Source organism: Neopelma chrysocephalum, unplaced genomic scaffold (assembly GCF_003984885.1).
Source record: "Neopelma chrysocephalum unplaced genomic scaffold, ASM398488v2 Primary Assembly neopelma1_22b, whole genome shotgun sequence".
NCBI lineage: Eukaryota > Metazoa > Chordata > Aves > Passeriformes > Pipridae > Neopelma > Neopelma chrysocephalum.
The window spans coordinates 7,914,209-7,938,708 of record NW_020897690.1 but is presented as its reverse complement, the minus strand read 5'-3'; the positions used below and the strand labels follow the sequence as shown (position 1 = coordinate 7,938,708).

The window sequence follows — 24,500 nt, the reverse complement described above, 5'->3', positions numbered from 1 at the left end:
GATGGTCAAATTGTTGCTGGCACCAAGTACATTTGACATACAATCAAAGCCATGATCCTCTAAATACTTAAATATCTGTAAAACAGGTTACAAAAATCTTAGTAAACTGTTATTAAAAAAAACCCTCAAAATTAAAGCAAGGATATTGATCTGTGTAAGACTAGACTACTGAAGCTAGCTGGAAAAGTTCTGGAGCAAGGTAAATTAGGTGGGCTTTATTATTCCGACAATCTAGAAATGTAAGATGGAATATTTAAAGTATTAATAGGTAAAGTTTATCTTTATAGGAAACCGTTTGTGTCTGCCCACTCTAAGCCAGTTTGCATTTCTTATGTGAGGTTGAAGAGACTCCAGTATGTGTTATCAGTGAAGTCCACATTTTTGACTAACAATAATGAATGAAGGAAGAACTATTTTAACCCATAGATAATGTAATAACAAGAAAAATTTATATAAGCATATATATTTAGGCTGAAAGTTAGACATGATTCTAGCTTTCCTGCACGTCAACAACACACTGGGTTGTTTTATAGGGAAGACCAGAAGACTCAACTAACAATATATTAATCTCTTAATTTCTTTTTCAAAACAAATTAGTAAAACAACATATAAGAAATTGCTTCTTCTTGACTGAAATATAAGGTTAGTTGTCATTAGGTACACATAGACATAATAGACCTTAGGTTACACATAGAACATAGCTATCCAATTCTAAATATGTTCATTCTTTTCTTCAGGATGTAAACCTCATATAGGTAAACTGGTATCTACTTACTGAAATACCTTTTATTTTCATAAACACAGTTTAAATTAATGAAATTGATGATTATGTGATGGAAAGTAGAAAAATCTGGTATGATTTGCAGAAATATATTTTATATTTTTCCCAGTAACACCTTAGTTTCTACTACATTGGCTCCAGCCTCTTTGAATCACAGCTGAAAGGTAAATTTAGGCTTATGGATATCTTGAAAACTCATTTTTGTGTTTACAGAAAGGGATGTTGAAGGATATGCATTTGTACATCAACTTAAATGCTTAAAAATTCTAAGCATGCACAGACAAATTGTATCAGCAATAACACTTCTGCTTCCAACTTTTTTGTGTCTTGCATGCAGTACAAAAAAAATTGCAATATATGACTTCCAATTAAATGGAACAGTTTCCATCTGATTTCCCAAGTACAGTAGGTTTTTTGAATACTGATTGAACATGATCTCTCATTCTAACAGTCAAGTTTAATTAATTTTAAAATTTTGCGCCTTGAACAGGTTTGGAAGTGGCATCAATCTCAGTAAGTGACATGCACACTAACAGGCATCAAGTTTTGCCAGCGTGTTATGATGCTGGGAGTTGACATCCTCTAGTTCACCTTCACCATCAGTGATTCCATAGTTAAGGTCAGAGGCTCATCTATAGTGCTTCAAGTGGACATTCAGGTATTTAGAAGGCAGAACATGTGAATACCCCTATTGTCAAAGTTACTCAGCTTTGTGTAGATTTATTGATAACCCCTTGACTATCAGATACATGGTAGAGAATAAGACAGAGTATCTGAGCTGTTCAATTTAGGTATTTCATAAAGAGTCTGCCAAGACATTGACTTTTCCTGGCATATGAGATATTGTAGCAATTCTTCTCCGGAAAACTGTATAATACAACACAGTGGTGTTATTCATTAGAAATGAGACAGATTAAAAGAAGAGAAGCTCTGCAGGCTGAAAAAAATAGCTGCCTATTCCAGCATAATGTGCATCACTCAAAAAGTCTGAAAAGGCTAAAGAGTGTCTCATGTCTGCAGCTGTTAGAAATGGCAGTGGAGGAGATAAGTTGTTCTTCATCCCTCAGTGGAGCATCTTAGAGGTGTTGGTCCTCACTGTTTTCAGAGTTTATAGTACTCGGCTGCTGGTACTACCAAAGACACTATATATTTAGTAGCCGGATAATATCCTCACCTGTATGAAAGAAAGAAGGGAGCAAAAGAGTCATTAATTTTTGAGGTTGTGGTATTGTCTTTATTTTTAAAACATGTTTTTATACAGAGTCTGCCACAACTGTGGGTAAATGAAATGTACATTATCTTGTTTGAACTTTACTCCATATGGGAACATATGTATTTCTTAGGAGGGGCAAAGCTTAAAGGCTGATATTGCTACTCTAATCTCTGAGAAGAGTAAATATGACAGCTCACCATCTGGCAAATGGTCTAAACATTGGTCTTTTTATATAAGTGCAGTTTTGGGAGTTGCCTTCCCCCAGGATGTTTTTAATCATCTTGTAGATCACCTGCCTAGTTCCATGAATTAAAAACTCTTCTGTCAAATATCTTTTAGCTCCATGTAAGCAATTTACAACTCTCTGAGAAAGACACATGACAGTTCCTGGGATCCAGTGGGTGACTTCTTTGATCCCTACAAGAGAGTTCCACCGTGTTAACTTGCATTAGCCCAAGAGGGTTGATGTAAAGGAAGAGTATATCCTTGCCAGGAAATCATATTGATTTATAGTCAGTTTTCAGTATGAATGAAGGGCAAAAAAAGTTATGCCTACGAAGCGGCTGTTGTATTCTTTGTGTAAGACTATAATTTGGGCATATACTTTGACCCACAAGCTCTGACCTTAACCCAGCTCTGATGCACTTCTGTGCAGACTTCATTATTCGTCCAGATAAAACATCTGCAAGGGACTTGAGCTACATCCAGTTGAATGAATTTGTAGCTTCAATGTATCTTATGCAGGATGGAGACAGCATACCCAAGCCTGGCATCAAATGGGTCTAGGTTTATTTGTAATTTTGAATACAATTCTTCAGGAACAAATCTGGGAAAAATGTAGAAGGGATTGCAAAAAGCAGAGTTAAGAGAAAGAGGCTTACTGAGGAGTTCATCATTGCACAGAGGAAGAACGTTATGCATGGAAGAGGAAGAGCTCTTGTACAGACTTTCCTAAATTAGTTCCTTCTACCTGTGTTCTAACACACAATTCTTTGGTTACATGATTTCTTACTAAATTATATGATAATCAGGTGCAAGCAAAGTCTTAAGGAGTGGACACACACCACAGACACTATTACTTCAATCTGAACGGTTTTGCACAGCCAGTGGCCAGCATTGCTGTATGTGCGCTGTGGGATTATTCTCTATACCCTGACTACAGTCTTCAGTACTCATAAACTATGAGGCCACATAGTTTACATCTTTTGTTGTTGTTTTTTTTTAAATTGGTTCTCGTCGTGTTATAAAATGAAATGGAATTTCTTCAATTTTAAGTGTGCCATTTATTTTGTAATTGAACTCTGCTACTTTTTTTTTTTTTCAAATATCAGATCTGCATTTTTATGTTCAGAGCAATCAAGTAATTCAGACTTGGGGTTCCAAGAGTGACAGAACTATTTTTAAAATGTGAAAAATAGAAATAGTAGATGAGGTGCGGTTTTTCTGTATAATTCCTAGATCTATTTATTGTCCTTACAAAAACTGTAACACCATTGATGTAATTTGTGTAATTTGTTTGCTTAGTTTCATATGACCTTGTTAGATTTGTTTAAAAAGAATTTAATCCACTTGAATAAGATTTACATTACTTTATCAGTCTGTGGCTAAATATAAAAATGAAGAGAAGCAGGCTTACTGAAAATGCACAGGTTCAGAATGAGCAAAGCAAATTACATTATTTCTGACTTTAACCATGCTAAGAGTGATAATAATTTCATGCATTCAATTGCAGAAGCATTCCAATATCTTTTTGCACTGTCCATCATAATATTTTCTGCTGAATGGGAAGTAAACATTGGAATTATCTAAACTAAAAATCTTTGATAAACTGATTTAATTAAAACTGAAACGTTTTTCGCCACTGAAATTCAAACTGAATCATATGTTTGTTTTTTCCTTGGAGAGGGAAAGAGCTATTAGTAATTCTAACCAGGTGTTTCACGAAAGAAATGAAAAATTTTATGTGCTCAAGCTTTTGCCAAGAACTCTGCCTTTGTGTGAAAGAAAAGGTAATATGAAGTCATAAAAAGCTATTTGTTCTGTGTTTAATAGATGTTAGAAGTAATTTTTCATATGAGAAAAAGGTTAGCCCTGCTTGTTCCTGGAGAAATATTTTCCTGCATATGCTTCTGAATTTAGGAATACTTTCTAAATATGTTTCTAAATATGAAAGTAAAATGTCATCTTTGGACTTCAGTCATAGATTCTTAAAATGTGATTTTTTTTTAATCTGTGGAGTTGACAGGGAGAAGAGGGGGGATTGACAGTGTGTTACAGTGACTGTAGAGAAGATGCCGTATGATTAAAACCTTTAAAAATTATAAAAACAGGCATAATATCAGGGTATTTTATCTCATAAATCTAGTTTCTTAATTTTACAGCATTTTTTCATGTGAACAGTGAAAAGTGTAAGCCTTCAGCTGGTTTTAAAATGCAAAATTGTAAAAGAAATCTTGCAAGGAATCAAAAGAATATTTGATATTTTAATGTTATTGGATAGTAATATATGACAAGTAATATTTGACTATAATATCACAGTTTTATTCTCATTAGTGCTATTGCTTAATCATTTTCTTCAAACGCCTCAGCTTCTTTCTTTTGCGGTGCTTCAAGTTCTTGAATTTATAGAAATTTAATTAGTTCCTTATTAATTCTACTGTCTGCAGTTGTAATCTGTGCTAACTGCCTACATGATCTGACAGGCCAATTGAAGTGGTATCTGGAAAGTGACTGTATTTAACTGCCACATATTTTATTCAATCTGCAGGGTAATGATGTTCGGATAATCCTTGGCCAGTTTGATGAGGAAATGGCTGTGAAAGTTTTCTGCTGTGTAAGTAAATATATTTAATTGCATTATCAGAATAAAGAATGTGCTACATTTGAATAAAAAGTAACTTTAGCATAAACATTTCTTCATGGAGTTTGGTTCTGTGAAGATTTATATCCTAAAAAAAGGTTAGACATGCTTAGCTCCATTCTCTTTCAATAAAATACTTTGTACTTGACCTCAGTGGAATTTAGGTATGGACTGCAAGGTTAGCTTCTTCTTATTTCTTTCCTGTACAGGAATTAAATGCCAAATCGAATTTGAACGTTTCTCTTCACATCAGATCCAGGGAAATACTTGTATATGTAGCGGCAGATATAGAGAACCACAAGTTTTGAATCACGTTTAAGAGTTGTGTTCTGGCGGTAATATCTGGGTGTATGCGGTTTTGCATGGTTAGCTTTGAAAGAATAAGAAATTCAAGCCAGTTCCTATACATCAGAACTCAGCAACACCAGTAATTCCTGCTACTGAAAATGTTGCTAATTGTATAGTTGCCATCCCTGTCTGACTGCTGTACATATTACAGGTATTACATGAAAGAAAATTAATTAGTTTGTAAAAAATATTTTTTTTAATTAAAATCTTATAGTAGCATCAGCAAATATAAAATTCCCTATCCTCACCATTTGTTTGTGTGTGCGAATGGGCTGCAAACATACACGCTGTTATTGCCATTGGAAGTAGCAGGATTAAAACGTGGATCTATATTTGTACCTTCCTGAAAAAAAAAAAATCCCAAAGAGGCAGATTTTAATGACCTAAATTTTGTATTGGTATTGAATTCTTAGTCTAAATAATGTGATTAATCTGTATGATCCAAGAACACAATAAATATAATGGAAAAACAATAATGATGGCATCTAAATTTCAGAGGGTGTTTTTTAGTGTTCACTTAGGGAGACAGTTACCTATCCAAGAAAAGAAAGGAAAGGCAGAAATTCAAAATCTGAGTGCTATGTGTGCCCAGATGCATTTTGGCTCATACTCAGCAGCTGTCCCAGTTGATGGCAAAATTTGGAAAGTAAATTTTAGAGTATATTTGGAAGGAACAAAATCTGTTTTCATCCAAAAGGAAATGAAAAGTATTCTTTTATTTTTCATTCTTCTCATCTCTAGGTCTTTGTATATAGATCTTTTTGTTCTGGCATTTAACTTGGATTGACAGAGATAATATGCTATTTTTTCATTCCTGGAAGAAAGAATAGTCCTTCGCAGCCCAGCTCCTCTTCAGATCTCTTGGAGTTGGGCTGCATTTCCCCAGCTGAGGGATCCTGGTCAGAACTGTCTTGCAATCCAACGTCAGCAAGAGATTGGTCTTGTTTATGCAACTGCCCTTATTTCTAGTTGTCTTCCTCTATAATTCTTTTCTAAGTCCACGTGCATGTGAGGCCACTGAAGAAATCCTAGAAGCCCTTGGAGAAGCAGGCTGTCCTCTCCTCTGCATCACTCTAGTATGAAGGATTTCAGGGAGAGGATGTCTCTTTCATACAAACCCCCACCAGAGCTTTCTGTGGCTATGGTTTGATATGAACATGGGAGACGTGCATAACTCTGAGGGGTTTGAAGAATGATGGCTGCTTCTAACGTACATTAGTGTCAAAAATAAAAAGGTGGATTTTTCTGAAGCCTAGATAAATCTGAGAGATCTTGTATTTAGACTTGTATAAATGTATTTATTTGAGAGTTTCAGAAGAAGACTATATGCAGGAGAGGGCAGTTCAAAGTAGGTCATTTATATCTTAATGCACTACGATATGTCAGAGAGCTTGTTATTAGTCATAAAATATATTGTTGACTCATGCACTCCTACAGATATATGTCTAAAAACACAATAATTTAGATATGTCAAGGTTTTTAACCCCTCTTTTCCAGGTTTATCTTTGGATAGGTTTCACTTGTGATTCCCTATTATATTTTGCAGGGTGACTGATGTCAGCTAGAGAAAGGCTTTGAGTTTATTAAAAGAAGATGTTATTTCACGAGTGCAAGCTTTATTCTTTTTTTTTCTGATTGTGGTTATAACCTGAATATTACTTGCTAATGACTTATGTAGGTGATAAAATCTTTAAAGTCTGCCTCACTTTTCTGCCTGGATTCAACAGTCATATGCTGTGAAGTTTCCTCAGGATATCCATTCATTTGAGTTTATTTAGAATCATAGAATCATTTAGGTTGGAAAAGATCTGTAAGGTTATCAAGTATAATTAACCCAGCACTGCCAAATCCACCACTAAACCATGTCTCAAAGTGCGACATCTTTTAAATACCTTCAGGCATGATGACCCAACCACTTCCTTGTTTCTTGATAATCCTTTCAGTGAAGAAATCTTTCTTAATACCCAATCTAAACTTTCCCTGGTGCAACTTCAGACCGTTTCCTCTTGTTGTATTGCTTGTTATTTGGAAGGGACTGACACCCACATAATAAATGTACTAAAAGACTGTATAATTCAATGACAGACTTTAAAACCGGACAAGACTGGTTCAAGCCAAAGTGAATGTTAGGAGGTGTTTCCTACAATGATTTAAATAAGCTTTGTTGTTCATTTAACACTACTGTCAAAAACAGTAAGCAATTTTAGTTCTATGGGAAATATTAGCTTTGTAATGTCATTTCCACCTCAGTGGGATGAATTTGATGTTTTTCATGGAATAGAAATTAGAGTTTTTTGTTCAAAACTTAATACTACAGCAATCAACAAATTGCCAGTAATTGTTTACTACACATAAGAAAGATCTCTTACAGAAATTTTTTTGCTGTAAATAAGCATCTCTTTATTAATTGAAACACAAATCTGTCTTTTTAAACTTTAAAAAGTTTAAAAAGAAAAAATAAAAATTCAATTTCACAAGGGTAAAAATTGTCAGTGACAGTTTCCTGGCTGTTTGACAGCAACTCAGAGCTTTGCAGCCTACACAGGGCATGAGAGAAAAAGTAGGGAAGATATATGCTGTTCTGGTGGTACAAAGTACTTGTGAACCTTCCTCACCTTTCTCTTGTGTGTCAAAAAATCTTCCCTTAGAAACTAAAACTTGTAAGAATTGGTCTGCATGCATTCAGACAGTTCAGCAAAGGTCCACGTATTTCAAGTAGTTGTATCTTTTAAGCATCAAAATCATCTCCATTTAACTGATTGAACAGGGAGGAAAGGGTGGCAAAAAGCATTATTTTGCAGTTAAGTCTTCTGGAACCCAAACACTGAAATACCTGAATGCTATCATCTGTGCTGTCACTAGAAAAATGACTGCATGGTCATGGTACTCAGCCATAGAGGAGCTGATTTTCTTCCTTCCTTTGCCTTCCCCAGACTACTCTTCAAGCTCTGCCATGTCACCATATCTCTAACGATGAGCTGCCAGCTCATCAAGTGTTTGTTTGGGTTTTTATTAAACCAAATTATTGCAGAAATGTGATAGTGCAACCAGACTTTCAGTGCACACATGTTGGGAATGATCCTTCATTTCCAGGATGGAGTTCCTGGCTTTTTTGAAACATTCAGTTTTCATCACATATCCCAGGGCATTCAGAGATTATGCAGGAAACAGTTCAAGTGCTTATGCAAACAGAAAATTTCCAATAGCTCTAATTTCAGAATAGTTCACAGCCAATACTTTCTGGTAACACACAATTTGATACTTTAATCTCTATAGAGCAGGGGGAAGCTACATAAGTTTGTCCTTCTGTAAAAGCACTATTCTGTGTCAGTTTGTATCCTTAGTGATTTGAAAACTGTCAAATAAAGGACACTGTGTCACTGAAAGGTCTTGAATAACCTAATTGTGTAATGGAAACTCTTTTACACCTAAGGAAGTACTGCAGGATGGGATTGCTGTTTTCCACCCACGTGGATCTGGGATGCAGTGTTGCCATAGCTGTGGCAGGAGTGGAGAAGGGCAGGGGGACAAAAGCAGATGTATTTCTGGAAGGGTAGAATTAATGAGTAAGAGAAAGACGAACTATTTCTGCGGATTCCAACTCAGTATATTATATGGTTCTGTGACTGTGGAATAAGTAAGTGTAGTGGGTTGACCCTGGCTGGATGCCAGATGCCCACTGAAGCTGCTCTCTCACTCCCCTCTGCAAATGGACAGAGGAGAGAAAATATAACAAAGGGTTCATGAGTTGAGATAAGGACCAGGAGAGATCACTTACTGATCACCATCATGGGCAAAACAGACTCAAAGTGGGGATATTAATTAAATTGTTTACTAACAGAATCAGAGCAGAAGAATGAGAAGTAACACAAATCTTAAAAACACCTTCCCCTCACCTCTCCCTCCTTCCAAGTTCTTCCTCCTCGCCCCCAGCAGTGCAGGGAGATGGGGAATGGGTGTTATGGTCAGTTGTTTCTTCCACTGCTCAGGGAGAGGAGTCCTTCCCCTGCTTCCTCTGGGGTCCCTCCCATGGGACATAGTCCTTCACAAACTTCTCCGGCATGAGTCCATCCCACAGGCAACAATTCTGCACAAACTGTTGCCATGTGGGTCGTTTTTCCACAGGGTGCAGTCCTTCAGGCACAGGCTGCTTCAGCATGGGTCCCCCACAGGGCCACAAGTCCTACCAGGAAAACCTGCTCTAGTGTGGGCTCCTCTTTCCATCGGTCAGCAGGTCCCTACCAGGACCCTGCTCCATCTTGGGCCTCCCACGGGGTCACAGTCTTCTTTGGGCATCCACCTGCTCCAACATGGGCTCCACCATGGGCTGCAGGTGGATCTCTGCATTCCTGTGGTCCTCCATGGGCTGGAGCTGCTCCACCATGGTCTGCACCACGGGCTACAGGGGCCTCAGCTCCAGCACCTGGAGCACCTCCTCCACTTCCTTCTCCACTGACCTTGGTGCCTGCAGAGTTGTTCCAATGTTCTCACTCCACTTTCCTCTGGCTGCATTTTTCAACTGCTCAATGAGATTTTTTTTTTCCTTCTTATTTTTATCACAAAAATGTTACTATCATTCCTGATTGCCTCAGCCTCGGCCAGCAGTGGGTCTGTCCCTGGAGCTGGCTGGCATTGGCTCTGCAGGACATGGGGGAAGCTTCTGTCAGCTTCTCATAGAAGCCACCCCTGTAGGCCCCCCATTACCAAAACCAGGCCACAGAAACCCAATACAGCAAGATATAAGATGCAAGACACGAGGTTTCAGACATGAGGACTTTGAACAGCATTGTATACAAATGCATTAAATTTGATTTTGTCTGAACAAAAGCTCCTGCAACCAGGGGCCAAACAAATCTCCTTTGTGCACAATACAGTTATGAACTGAGTTGGCACCACTAGAATAGACTTCACAGATTTAAAGCCCATTTTTAATTTAGGTATTAACATATTTAGGAGGTTGCCCTATTTCATATTTTCTGCTATTCAATCTGATACACTTTTTGTATGATCTTTGAGATACTTTTCAAAACAGTTATTTCTGAATGACTAATATGTCCTGTTTGCATTCTTATAATTTCCTCCTTCTGTAATATTTTCTGTGAAAATGTTGCCACTTTCCTATTAAGAGCTCTAAGCTTGTGCCATGTATTTCTAAAAATTGGAATTTTTGTCTTATGCTTTCTATCTCCAGTATTGCTTCTATTAGGAGCCCAAGAAGCATGAAATGTACTGTTTTGAAATAGAGTCTGATTGAAATGTCAAAAGAAAAATATCTAGTTGCAAGACAGTGAGAGAAACATCTGAGATAAAACTTGCTAATTTTATCCTAGAACACTCCTCACAATGAAAAAGAATATCTGTTGTGAATAGATCAGCTTTTAGGTACAACAGCATATGTGCCTGACTAAGAAAGTATTTCTGTTTCCAGTTATATATATCTGCTAAGTATTGAAAAGAGATAACCACCACCTCAGTGTCTTGGAGTACAGTGGGCTGTATTCAGTATTCAAGCAGTACAGAATTTCACATGAAGAAATTTCTTGCTAAAAAAAAAGAAATCACTAAGATTTCACTTTATCAATTTATTATTGATTCATACTCCTTAGAAGAAACTCTGCGGTCTCTGTTTTAGCACCACTTCTAACTCATCTTTGCCACATTGTGATTTGATGGTGCCTACGATCCAAGTTTTCTTGTTTAACCTAATCTTAGTTTATGTAGTCTTTAGGTTGATATAAGGGTGATAATAACTTAGTTTAAATGTGGTAGCATGGTGATGGTCCTATCGCTCATGTACTCGATGTGTTATGAAGAATTTTCTGTGCACAACTGTGCCTTCTGCCAGTGTTTCTCTTTAACTCCCTTGATTTAGAATATAGTTTCAGTTTTCTGTTTTTGAAGAAATGGTCTACTGAAAGCAGAACAGGATTTAGTAAATTCTCTTCTAATTTCCTATATTCTAAAGGCAGGAGTCTTCCAGAAAAGAGTCTTCATTATTAGGAAGTGACTATTCTAAACTGTTCAAAATACTTGTGGGTCCTTTGCTTATGCCATAATTTCATTAATAAGGAAAAAAACGCTAACAGAAAGCAATTACTTTTATGTTAAATACCTCTACTACAATGACTATTATCTTTTCTGTTTTTCTTTATTTACAGGCTTATGATGAAGAAATGTATGGCAGCAAATATCTGTGGATTATTCCAGGGTGGTATGAAAACCTTTGGTGGGAATCCTGGATTAATTCCTCACAGTGTCTCAGTAAAAATCTTCTTGCAGCCATGGAAGGTTATATTGGAGTGGATTTTGAGCCTCTCAGCTCAAAAACATCAAAGACTATATCAGGAAGGGTTAGTATTTTTCCTCCATCTATTTTATTATACCACCAGTTGCCTCTCCAGTGTGTTGGCACAATAAAGTACCAAGAAGGGAGGTGAAGCTAAATGATTCTTCTACCGAGAGCCCTGGCAGTCATCATGGTTAGTCTCATCTTTTCACTGGTTTGCAATTTTTAAATATTTAAAAATCAATTCAAATTCTCTACAGGGTAAGAAAACACTAAAGTCCCTTGCTTCAAATCTGTCCTCTTCTCCCTGTATGAACATTATAGCCAAATGTACATTAAAGCTTGAATTATAATTACAGTATAGTGCTGTGTTATGTCAAGTTAAATGGTTGAGCACAGAAAGAGAAAACTTTTATATTTAAACCTATTCCTGCAAACAACTAATTTCGATGATGATTTGTGCCTTTCAGTACTAGAGGGCAGTAGGTGAGGCTTGTTTTTAATATATAAATATGTGGTATTTCCATAAAGCACATAACATTTGATCACAGAAGAAATCCATACAAACTCTGACCAATGAATAAACACGCCTGATTTTGCTGCTTTTCATCTTTTTTTCCATGTGCCTTTCATGCCTTGCTGAGTGAGCATGAATGGCAACTTTACTGAAAGGCAACTCATCATAAGAGAGCACACCATCAAGAATAAGTGAACTTGTAAAACATAGACAAATTGCCACTCGGATAATTTCATATTAAGCAAGTGGTTGCTTAAGTAAAGGTTATTTGATTTGCATTATCCTGTAAAGTGTAATCAGACCAATAATTTGCAGGGATACAGACCTATTCTCTGTTCAAGTATTATAGCTCACCAGTACACTGGTAGTTTTGATTGAACTAAAGCCTTTTGTACAAAAGCAAAATAAAGCAAGTTGTTCTTCATATAGTGAAGCAGCACAGCTGCTTTCAGTCTCTCTGTCTTCTAGATCTTTCTCCCAGTCTCACCAGCAGTTTTATAAGTCAGACAGCACATGTTTTTTGAATTTTAGTTTCTTTCATAATTTTTGTTTTGCAACCTTTTCTGTATTAGTCATGCATGTCTCTAAATAGGAGGGTGCAGTCTGAGGTGTTAGTTTGGATGCAACTCTGTAACATGTTAAGTATTGAGGTAAAACAGTTTTTTTCTCCTCTGCAGACTCCACAGCAATACGAAAAGGAATACAATGCTAAGCGTGGTGATGGACAATCCAGCAAATTTCATGGTTATGCCTATGATGGAATATGGGTGATTGCCAAGACCCTGCAGAGGGCAATGAAGTATCTGAATGCCACCACCAAACACCAAAAAATTGAAGATTTTAACTACACAAATCACAAACTTGGCAAAATTTTCCTGGATGCTATGAATGAAACCAACTTCTTTGGAGTAACGGTAGGTCCAAATCAGATAATTATGGGGTGGAGGAGGCTTGTGATTCTGTGTCAGTAGTTGGAACAAGTGTTAAATATTAAGTACTCTTGAAAAACAGTTGTGTATTTCTTCTATCTTTAGAGCTTCCACAGTTCTACTTTATATTAAAAATTAACGTCGTTGCCTTGAGACTCTTGCGCATTACCTGTCTTCTGATGCCAAATGATGACACTGTACAATTCTTCAGTTATCAAATTTTTAAGCATGAATGTTGTTTGAATTAAGAATTCAGAATGGTCTCAAGGGAACCACAAGTGTTACAAGATGCAGTGACCGAAGTGAATGTTTAGCAGTTAAGGAGTAGATGGAATGAGATCTGAGAATACATATTTCCCTCCATTGTTAATTTTTGTTAATAGGTTATAGTACACCATCTCTAACTCCAGTGCTGAACATCCTAGATATTCTTGCAACATACTTCAATTGTGATTTAAATTTATTTATCATTTGTATTTCTCACAGTCAAGTATAAAGCATGCTGACTGTGACTGAAGAAGAACTGGTCTTATACAGTAGTATCTTCTGATTTTAATTGCACCATTGCCAATCCATTGTAATTATTTATTTATTTGCATTCTTCATTCTTAATTACTTAATTGTATCTGAGGTGCCATCAGTCAGAAGTTACTGGTGCATATGTGTTCAGAAGTCTGCAGAGCTCACCAAGAGAGATGAGCAGACTCTCTTTCAGGGAAAATAGTCTTCAGAGTTTCCAATAGCATCAAAGAAGGAACTCACTGGAACATGCTTTGTTAAACAGTGTACTTGGACTGCAACATGGCTAGATAAGGAAATCAATGTTTTGAAGAAATGTATATTTCAGTGGTACACAGCAGAGCACCCTCCTAGAAAGATCATGGAGAAGATTGGCAGTAACTGATTGGGTTCTGTCCCCATGTTAATTTAAACTGTCTTGGGTATCAATTAACCTCAAAACATATTGAAGTAGCAGAACTAATACTGTCATACATGTCAGAAATTGGTTCAAGGAGCAAATGTCTACATACAGACATCAATGGGGCATTAAGGCTCAACTTTTTGTGTTCTTGTTAATTGCCGAAGAAGCCTTTGGCGTAATGGCACAATTGAAACTAATTTAGGATTTGACTGAAGGTTTCAATGAAAGAATTTGCTATCCCATTGCATCCGTAGTAGGATTGGATCTTTGATAAGTAGCAGCTATGAACCAGACTCTACAGGGACAGCATTTATCAATAAGCTTGAAATTGCATACTGCTATGTAGTTCCTTTTTTTTGTTCGGTTTTTGTTTTCCTTTCCTTGTCTTAGCCTTTTTGTCTCCTGCTAAGTTTTGCAGGCAATTATGGTCACGTTGATAGATTTCATTAGCACTGCTTACTTGCCCTTTACTGCTCCCCCTCCAAAAATCCAACAAAACCAAACCCAAAATCTCTGAGACTGAAAGAAACCTGTTTTTTCATTAGTTTCAGGGACATCAGCAAAACCTCACACACATCCCTTTAGGGAGTGAATGAATCAAAGCTTCACCAAGGATATTCAGTGGTTTACTTATTTTATTCTTTCAGGTATAATGGTTTTCAAAGAAATTGCTGCATGATTATTCACTGTATTTAGTGCATGTCTGAGGTGCTTTGTAAAATATTTCTCATTAACATTGTTCTACCAAGTCATAATGACAATGCACAGCCCAAATCTGGTACATACAAGGATCATGGTTCCTGTTCCCGTAATTCACAAAAACATTTTAAAGTGAAAGATATGGAGAGAAAAAAATCTGTAGCAGCTACACTTTCTTAGGACATAATTAGAACAAATGATACTCAGGTTTTTCTAGACAGTACAGAAAAAAAAATGTTTTAGAGGAGCTATTAAATGTCTTTCATTGAAGTGTTCAGAAAGTTGAAGGAACAGATTGATTTGTACCAGAAATATTTTTAAACTTTTTATTCTTCAGTGTAATAAACTGCTGTAATTTTTGACCTAATTTAAAACTTTTACTGGAATATAAGTTTTAAGTCTTGGAGTGCCAAATCTAATTTTTTTTTCTTCCAGAAAATATATTTTAGTATAGAAACTTCTTCTAAACAGGGAAGGGACATTCCTTTTTTCAAGAGTATCTATGCCAATATAAAATGAGTTTCTGAAAAAAACAGAAGACATAAAAAGGACTAAATTTTATCAATATTCAAAACCTCATCCAATAATATTGTAAACTGTGATGTTATTTATTAGGTAAGAGAGGATAGACAAGAAGCTGTAGCTAAGAATCTAAAAATGTAAAATCTATTAAGTAGAGGCATCTTTCTTTATGCTTTCTGTGAATATGATATCAAAAACACTGTTGTGTCATAAATAATAAATCCCTTTACCAAGTTTTCATTTTCTTTGAAATTATTTATAGCAAACCACACTGTTGAGTGATGTGTTTTGTGGAATTTTTAAATAATTTTGAAAAGTCTTGTTGGGATGAAATGTACTAGTTCCTGATTATACAGAATATCATTCTTTCAGTTTTCTGTTATTTTTTCCTTTATTTTCTAGGAGGAAACATTTAGAAAACAGTTAAGGCTATTGTCCAGAGACTTGACATGACTAATCCTATTTTTATGCATCAGAAACTCAGTGCATAAGTGTTATTTATTTTAATTCTGCTGTCAGAAATCTATTGGAAAAAAATTATGGACATTCATTAAATATTCCTGAGAGTTCTGCTCTCTTTCTGGAATTGTTTTTTTCTTAGCAAATTGATTCCTTCTGTTATTTTTCCTTTGTCTTTATCTGATTATCTGTGCATATCAAAGTCATGTTTACCATATAGATTTCTTATATATTTTGAATAGAGAGCAAGGAAACATAAATTTGGTGTCTTATCAGAAAATAGTAATACAGTTACTGCTACACTTTTTCAAAGATAAACTAGACACTGTTTTACAGGTACAAAAGGACTTTGTGGTAAGAAATGAAATATAAACAAACAAAAGACCTACAGGGATGTTCCTACAGTTTTGTTAATCTAAATACTCTAATTCTGGAGTCAGATTCACTGGTGGTATCTGTTTTCTAATTGAGTAAGGTGTTGTGTGGTTAGAATGGTCCATCTGCAGCGACCAGCTTTCAGGACTAGAGTTCTTTTGATTTGGGACTAGCTTGGTCTCCATGGTGTACATTTTTCTAATTCTTTGGTTATCAGAGCACTTAATTATTTATAAATGGGAAAGTTATTGAAATGGGAAAATACCTTAAAAGGTTTTGGACAATATTTTTCCACTTTTCCTAATTCAGGTAAAGTCAGTTGTGTAAAGTGAAGGCAACACTACCACCTTAGTGCTTTATAAAGTGCAAGGTGCCTGTTTCCTTGCTAAATATATCCCTTTTCTCAAATAGTACAAATTCTTTCTGATAACCTAAGTGTTAGAAAATGGAAGATGAGAAGTATTCAAACAATTTATTTTGACACAGTTTAAATGTTTGAGGAGTTCCCTTATATAGTTGGTAGAAGCAATGAAAGTAATTTAGAGTTGGAGGATCTACTGAGGTCTCTGTTACTACTTGGAATCAGTACAGAGTGATAAAGTGGTGGGAGACAAAATATATATCTGGGATATGTATATATCTTCATTTCAATTACTCAGAAGCTTATAGCATGCTACCTATAAGATGCTCATCAAGTATGTATGAAAGTCAAAGAGAATTTTCCACAGAGCTAGAATAATTCTCCTAAGCAAGATTGTTTGTCTAAAGGATAATTAAAAAAGAGAAGAAGAAAAGTCAAACTTTATTTTGTGAAGTACTACCATAATAGTACTACCTAGCTTGTAGGCTTAAAAATTAGTGAAGAATTAGTGCTATCTTCTCAGGATATCAAGTAATATTTAGTGTATACTGAATTGAAATTCATCTAGAGAACAGAAGGATTTTGTTTTAGTAATTTTTTTCCGTTTTTTCTCTTTTTAAAAGCATCAATACACTTACAATTACAGCATCATTGATATTTGTTAGCAAAAAAAAGGTTAATTATACCTGGGAAGATGTCATAGAATGGTTTGGGTTGGAAAGAACCTTAAAGGTCATCTAGTTCCAACCCCACTGCCATGGGCAGGGACACCCTATCTCTAGATAGGGATGCTGAAACCCCCTTTAAACCCGACCTTGAACACTTCCAGGGATGGGGCATCCACAACTTCTCTGGGCAGCCTGTTCCTTTATCTCACCACCCTCACAATAAAGAATTTGTTCCTAATATTTAACTAAACCTACTCCCTTGAAGTTTGAATCCTTTCCCCCTTGTCCTATCCCTACATCCTCTTATAAATAGTCCCTCTCCAGTTTTCTTGCGTGTCCCCTGTAGCTACTGAAAGGCTGGTGTATTAAATACATCATTTGTTCTCAGGATGGTAGAAGTTCGTATTGGTTCCATGGGGTAGCCAGGTAGAGGGAAAAATACAGTGCATGTTCGAGGTAGTTTTTAATTCCTTTTTGATGCAAAAAATGTCACTGCTTTTTAAAAATGTTTTTCTCTAATTTTCTTTTTGCTTCACCTTTGTCACTTATGTGAAGTCATGAATGTTACCATTCTCACTGTTTTATACCTGAAGTCTTATAACTGTTGCAGTGGGGTATTCTACTCCTTGCAATTATTGCTATTATTTGCTATTATAAATCAGGTTTCAAATTTGTTAATTTATTTCTCATCCTTATGGCCTTCTTTTTTTTCTGTGTAATGGAAAAAGTATTGCAGTGGAGGAGAGAGAAAATTAAATACAGTGTTGTCTTTTCCTTTTATGTGAGCCAAAGGCTCTAGCACAGTAGGATAAAATTCCATCACAGTAGCTGCTGCACAATTGAAACCACAGCCATGAAATAGCTTTCAAGTCTGTCCCTGGCATCCTGCATTTGAAGGGATCCAGTCATGTTTCATAACCGGAAAAATGCTTCTTTATATGAAGTTCACTTTCTATTTTGATGCTGATTGTTTCTGAAGATTTATCTTAGCAACTTACCCCCCCTTTCCAGGTTTCAGTAGCTACTGTGCTGTACATCAGTCTCAGAAATACAGGAGATGTTAGCATCAGAATAGGAACAGGGAGAAAGTATTTATTTCATGTCATACTGGAAAAATAACATACCTTAAATGGTTAAATTAAAAAAATGTGTCGGTCTTTAGCAGAGATTCAGATAAAATTAGCATGGACTTCAGCAAGGTGAACTTATGCTTAATATGGGAGTCCAACAAACATTTCTGTAGTGGCATTGATCAGTGAGGCTAATTTTGGTTGAATAGTTCTGAATCAAGCCTCAAGAGCTATTTATACCTGCAGTAAAATTTTCTTTGTTGACGTGCCTGAGGTAGGGTAAATAGTATTAGGGTGAGGGCAGAAGTTTCAAACAAGCAACTTCTTGTTAATCTGGAATAGAGCTTTAAAAATACGTTTAATTTTATAAAGGGGAGTGGGAGAGGTGGAGGTTTAGTGTGCAATGGAATACTTAACATCTCTTCCTGAGAAATGCTTTTAGGTGTTCAAATGAATTTGACTTAATTTTGAGCATTTGAAAATATGTAATTGGACATTAATACGAATGGGGTGATTTGAGGGAGTACAATAAGCTAGCAAAACACATAGGAATCTATATGTATGTATGCACACACATGGAGATGCTCACAACCCCAGTGACTCTTGGCAAATCTGTTTGTTTTCCACACCTAGACCCATGGTTTATGAATGTGAACTATGCTGACTTTAATACCTTGCGTTGTCTTTTGATTTTCCAGAACTCAATTCCTATTATGGAATTTCTTGTGCAGCACAAGAGAGAAAAATACTTGGGGTCTGGCTGTGTGCAACACCCCCTACACAGCTTTTTGTTTTTCCTGAATTTTGAATCTCAGTTTAACTGAGCGCAGATAAACATGGTAAATCTCTTACTTCTTTACTCCCTCTAGACTTCCAGTGCATTATCCAACTCAGATGAGCAAGTGAGATGAGTGAACTGGGTTGGTGAACTAATTTGCTTTCTGTCTGACCGGTTCATTTAGGAGACTCCTCAAAATAGAGAGCTCTTAAAGTAAGCCATCAGCAAGTTTGCGTAAGGTCATAAACAATGTTTGCTCATTAGGAAAATTCAGTGCAAATGTTTTCATCTGCCAACAGTGTAAAACTGCATCCAGAAGGAAATCCTAACTTTTTAAAGTGAGAACTGAAATTAACTATGACATTTCAAAGATTAGCCCTCAAGCTAATCAGCAGTTGATGATTTAATAGTTATAGGAGGTGTCAAAGGAAAAAAGGCTTTAGTCTGAAGTTGTGGAACACTTACTGCAGCATCTGTCATTTTAATAGCTGGATATTTGATGAAAATAAATGAACAACATACATTTACAGAAAAGCTAGTGAAATATTTTCTGGCTACCATCTCTTAGCTTCCTCTGCTTTGTACTTAATTTTTTCTGTATCTAGATAGTGGTCAACATAATGTTTAATATGCCCTAGAAGCTTTCTTTGTTGCTATTTTGTGTACAAAGTGTGGAAGTCCCTACAAATAATAAAGAAAAAAAAGCCAAGGAAAGGTGATTGCACTGTATAAATGATGATGCAGGTTTGTACTTCACAGGGTAATTCTTCTGCAAGCTTCTGAAGAAAGCAAGCACATTTCAGTAGTTCCATCACCTTATTTTTTTCTGAAGTGTGATTTGTTTTATAGCTGTTTCTAATCCATCTTTGGTTTATATTTTTGGACTTTTTTTTCTTTTGCTCTGTTTTTGTTTTTTGGTTGGGTTTTGTGTCTATATTACTTGAATTTGAAGGATGAAAGACTAAAGAAAAAAATTAAATTTGTGAAATTTGGGATCTCTCTATTCTACTCCAGATCAGCAGTTAAGCTGGGAGAAAGTATCAGTGGTTTTAAAGACAGTTTTCAAGACAGTTTCTACCTCTGACAGTTGGGTTTCTCTGAGTTTGGTGCACAGGGCTGTTTGAAAAGGGAAGGACACTGAAAGAGTGGACAGCATATATGTTTTGGACATGCAATATGGAACTACAGGTTCTGGTATCTGTTGCATAAGTAGGAGATTGTTTTTCCTGATGATTACATGGCCTTTTGTGTTCTACTTAGTCAGAAGTACTAGGTAGGTAAGCTGTTCTTTTGCCACTCCTTCAGCATTCAGTAGAAGAAGAAGGAAAAATGTTATGTACCTTCTTCCGCTGCGGTAAAGCCCTGTGCCCTGCTTCACCAAGGTGTTTCGGGTTTTTTTTCTAAGAGATAGGAAATGTTGTTTGTGTGCCTGTTGAAAAAGGGTAATAGAATAAAATCCTACAGACACTTATGAAGAAGTGACCCGCTTGTAACAATCGTACCAATGAAATACCATCTCTTAAAACTTATAGAAAACCTGGAGTAGCTCCACTCACCTACACTGTGACTTCAAAAAATGTCAGTATCTTATGATCAAAGGCAGATGTGGATCTCTGGTGATTATCCCATATCAGCAAGAGATTATACACATCTCTCTTCATCATACAAAAGACCATAAGAAAGACTTAAGGATTTGCAATGTATGCTATAAAGAACTGTCAGTTCTTTCCTGCAATTATTATCCAAAATGGAAAATGTGGTCCAAGGTATGTGATGTTGACAATGTTGCAGGGTTCTAATTTGAAATGTCACCCTTTCTTTTACTGAAACTGCAGCTGCAACCTCCCAAGGAAAGGTTAGAACATTGCTGTTAAGGGAGGTACAGAAGGAAATTGAAGCGTGATGGAGAAAGAAAAGTCTGAGGTTATTTAGTTGCCCTGTGACCTGATGCAATTCTTGGTAGCTGTGGTAGCACATAATGTGTCAGTCACTACAGTAGCCTAACAAACAACTGTTTGCTAGGGTTATGTATCATAACTTGAGTGTTGTGATTACATAATGCAGGTTAAAATTATTTCAAGTCCCTTTCAAGTAATGTTGCCTGTAAAGGAGGACTGCCCCTTCCCAAGAGAGGGAACAGATGAAGTGTCAGCAGAGTCTGAGTTCTGGGTGGAGAAGCCCTGGGAGAGGAATTGTATCCATAGCTGTGTCCCTTACCCACATATACCTTTTTTTTGTTTTGAGAAGAACAAGTCTGGAAAGGAAGACTGCAGGAGAAGGTGCATTTAGGAGAATATAATATGAAGGAAAAAGATTTCCTGGAAGGTGTTCATCTAATCTGCATCCCTGAGCAGTTCTGAGTTTCCAGTCTCCAGTGTCTCTTGTTCTATTTCTGATTTGCTCAGTACTGCTTAGGATTTAATGAACATTTTCTCACCTGACTGTGCTTTTCTTGAAACTGATTTAACTGTCCTTGTTGAAGAGCATATCACTAACAGATTACGATCATTCCACAGAAATATGTTGAGATACAGATGTGTTTAGAAGATGGACAATATAAGGGTTTACTAGATGGATCTTGATGGTCCTGAAGAGTCAGCTAGGCTGCTTTATGGCTACTTGGCAGACGGTGTGTGACTCAAGTGCAGGCTAGTGCAGGCACAGCTGCACCATATTTCCAAATGCGTATTTGCAGGTGATGCAATGAAGCATAGGCAAAAATCTATGAATTACGGACATTCCAGAGTAACTGTTTTTCAGTGGTATAGTTGTTCCTGCATTTGGTGCCCCTAAGAGAAGGAAAAAAATGTGCATGACAAATTTAGGGATGCTACTATCTGCTATGTCTCCATTTGAAATTACAAGCAAAGTGGTCTTACATGGATATTTCCAAGCCCTCAGCTGCCCAGTTTCTTGGGAATGAAAATCACCAGAGTACAGCCTTCAGGTGCACCATACTGTCTTGGTAGGTACAGTGGTCAGAACAGCAAGATTAGTTATTCTACATCAACCTGAATCTGCAAACTCTTTCCTCAGACCTGATTTGTCTCCTTTCTCTCCTAGAAGAGAGCACTACAGAAGTACCTGATTTAGCTTAAAGTTTGAGATTTGAATACCTTTCTGTCATGATTCTAGAGTTAAAAACCACTATTATTTTAAAGAAAACATATTTTAGAAATAGTATAAAACTGAATTCCTAAGTGCTCGAGGGAATTACAGTTCTTGTTTTATTTTCCATGAGAACAGATGTTAGCCCTGCTGCCTTGGGAATGTTCCAGCTCTGGTAATTCTGTTCTGTGTACCTAAAACTCTCACTGAGATTTCAGATGGATAAGGAAATTATTATTTACTAGCTTTACACCAGGACTTCTTTGGGACAATATGTGCCATAAAGATGCAAAATTTTAGTATTATTGTTCTCCCTTCTCTTAGTAGACATTGCATTTTATTATTATTTCGCTTCATAGGCAAAGTATAGTAAGATTTTACTGGTTTGATCCTGTTCTTTGACTTGGTGGCAAAGCTCTTTTAAGTTCATTGTGAGAAGAAGGTGGTCCTTACCTAGCAAAGTGCTTTAATAAATAATTTGCAAATACAACTCAAAATATTATTCTAAAATCCTTTTTATTCACAGAAAATTTAAAAGAAACTTCTTCTGAAATGCTTTCTAAAATTAATGAATATATTCTAAGAGTGTTGATCAGGTGTAGTGCTCTAAGTTAGTAATGATTGATTAGTCTCAAGAGCTTGTTCAAGCGCATTTAGAGAATGCGTCTAGATAGCATACTATGTGGAATTACATGACTCAGATGTCAAATAACTGTGAGTGATTAAAATGATGTGGTGGAGTATAGCAATTTAGAAGTAATGCCTAGTGATGACTATAAAAGCCTGCAACTTTAAATGCAGATCATGTAAATCAAAGAAATGCTGAATATTTTAGTGATCAGTTGTGCTCATTATGTATAGTCTTTTGGCACAACAGTGTAATTCTTAACTGGGTATCAGTTGGCTGGGAATGTGAAACATGGAAAAAAGATGAACGAGAAATCTCAAAGCATAGAGATAATATTATGAAGGCTGAAGCAATAGGAAGACTATTCATAAGCCAGTATTTCGAAATCTTAAGAATATGATTTCTACCATTTTCTGAAGGGTTGTCATCATACTACTCTAATATCTTCTCAACATCTGATTTTCTTGAGAGTTTGGAGAATGAATAAAGCACACAAATAATAAATATCTTTCTAAATATGCTTAGATCTGAAAGCAGGTTCATTTAGTAAATAAATTATGAAGGATAAAATTAGTTCTAACATGCTTATTTTTATCTTTTATAACACTGATTTGGATACTCTAAGAGAAGAAATAAAATAAGTACATTTTTGTGATAACTTTTGTGCCACATTCACAAAGATCAGTTGATTTCGGTAAAATATACTTCTTCCCATTGCTGAATAGTTGCATGGCAAACTTTAATTTATGTTCTGCTTTCATCTGGGTTACCCCATCAGTGGACGAGTTTAAAAAGGTTTTGAAAGCAGTCTTTTTTGTCTTCAGTGAAAGTGACCCACACTGATGTTACAAGAATTAGAATTTAGCCCGGTGGGAATTTTTGTGTGCACCTAAAAGCAAAATTTTCCCTTGAGGAATATTTTGCAATGTGACATTTTTACTTTATGGGCAGCAAAAAACCCTTAACTTTCAGAACTGTATTTTAATTCTCTGTTCACACTGCAGTACTTCTGAAATTTTAGCTTCACCAATTAACATACTCTCTGCTGTTGTTAATCTTTATGACAGCTCTAGGCAAAAATATTCCTTAACTTGAATATAGCATTTTGCTGAGTGTGAATCCACCTGCAATGTTAAGAGTGGCATTATTAGCTGACTTAGCCTGGAAATGCTCTGGGGTTGTCAGGTCCGATGTTCAATGGATTATATTTTCATACATCACTGCTCTTCTTTTCTGGCAGTCATGATTTCTATGATGAACTAGTTTTCTTCCTTGGAGAGGTGCTCCAGTTGCAAATAGGATTCTTGGAGCCTGCGAGCATTTTAGTGAAACACAAGAAAATTTAAGTATTACAATGACATTTAATGCGGACAAATGCACAGTATATTTTCAAATAGTTTTTTTTTTAGTATTTTTGGAGTCAGCTTTTAGAACTGTATTCGTTACCTTCTGCTCTTCTCCCCACCATCTTCTTATAGGAGGTTGTTTCCTCAGCTGCTGCTGAGGTTTTGCATTGTCTAGCCTCTGCTAGAGCAATGTAGAGATAGTTCTTTTTCTAAGATTTCATAAAACAAGAAAGATCTTTCACTTAGTAGAGGATATGGTGTGGTAGGACTTCCCCCTTGGAGTTCTTCACATGAAGAAACTTGTGAAAGGTGATGACGTAGAAATTGCAGCAAGGCCCTTGGTGGAACCCCTTTAGTACAGGACAACATGTTCCATTTGTGCTGTGTCCCAGCTTCAGATCTGCCATGACATAGCAGGCGGAAGCCAAGGCAGTACTTTGCAAATAAAAGGAGTTTGCCTTATTTTTTTTTTTATTTTTCCACCCCATCACCTAATGTGAACTATTTGTAAGTATTTCTGATCTATAAATTTAAACAAAACAATCCTAGGAGTCTGACTTCTACACTATCACCCACTTTATGTCTGGTCTATAGTGACAGCTGAGGTTGTTGGCATATGAACCCAAAGTA

General features: G+C 36.2%; 1 protein-coding gene across 2 annotated transcripts in view; it reads left to right on the top strand.

The window, feature by feature from the left end:
* The window catches only part of GABBR2 (gamma-aminobutyric acid type B receptor subunit 2), a 473,412-nt gene that overhangs the window by 219,840 nt on the left and 229,072 nt on the right, over positions 1 to 24,500 (top strand). For both annotated transcript variants that reach the window (XM_027679466.1, XM_027679477.1), the window contains exons 5-7: positions 4,762 to 4,827; positions 11,361 to 11,552; positions 12,683 to 12,919. In XM_027679466.1, the coding sequence (XP_027535267.1) occupies positions 4,762 to 4,827; positions 11,361 to 11,552; positions 12,683 to 12,919 (495 nt within the window). The remainder of the gene's footprint in view (positions 1 to 4,761; positions 4,828 to 11,360; positions 11,553 to 12,682; positions 12,920 to 24,500) is intronic.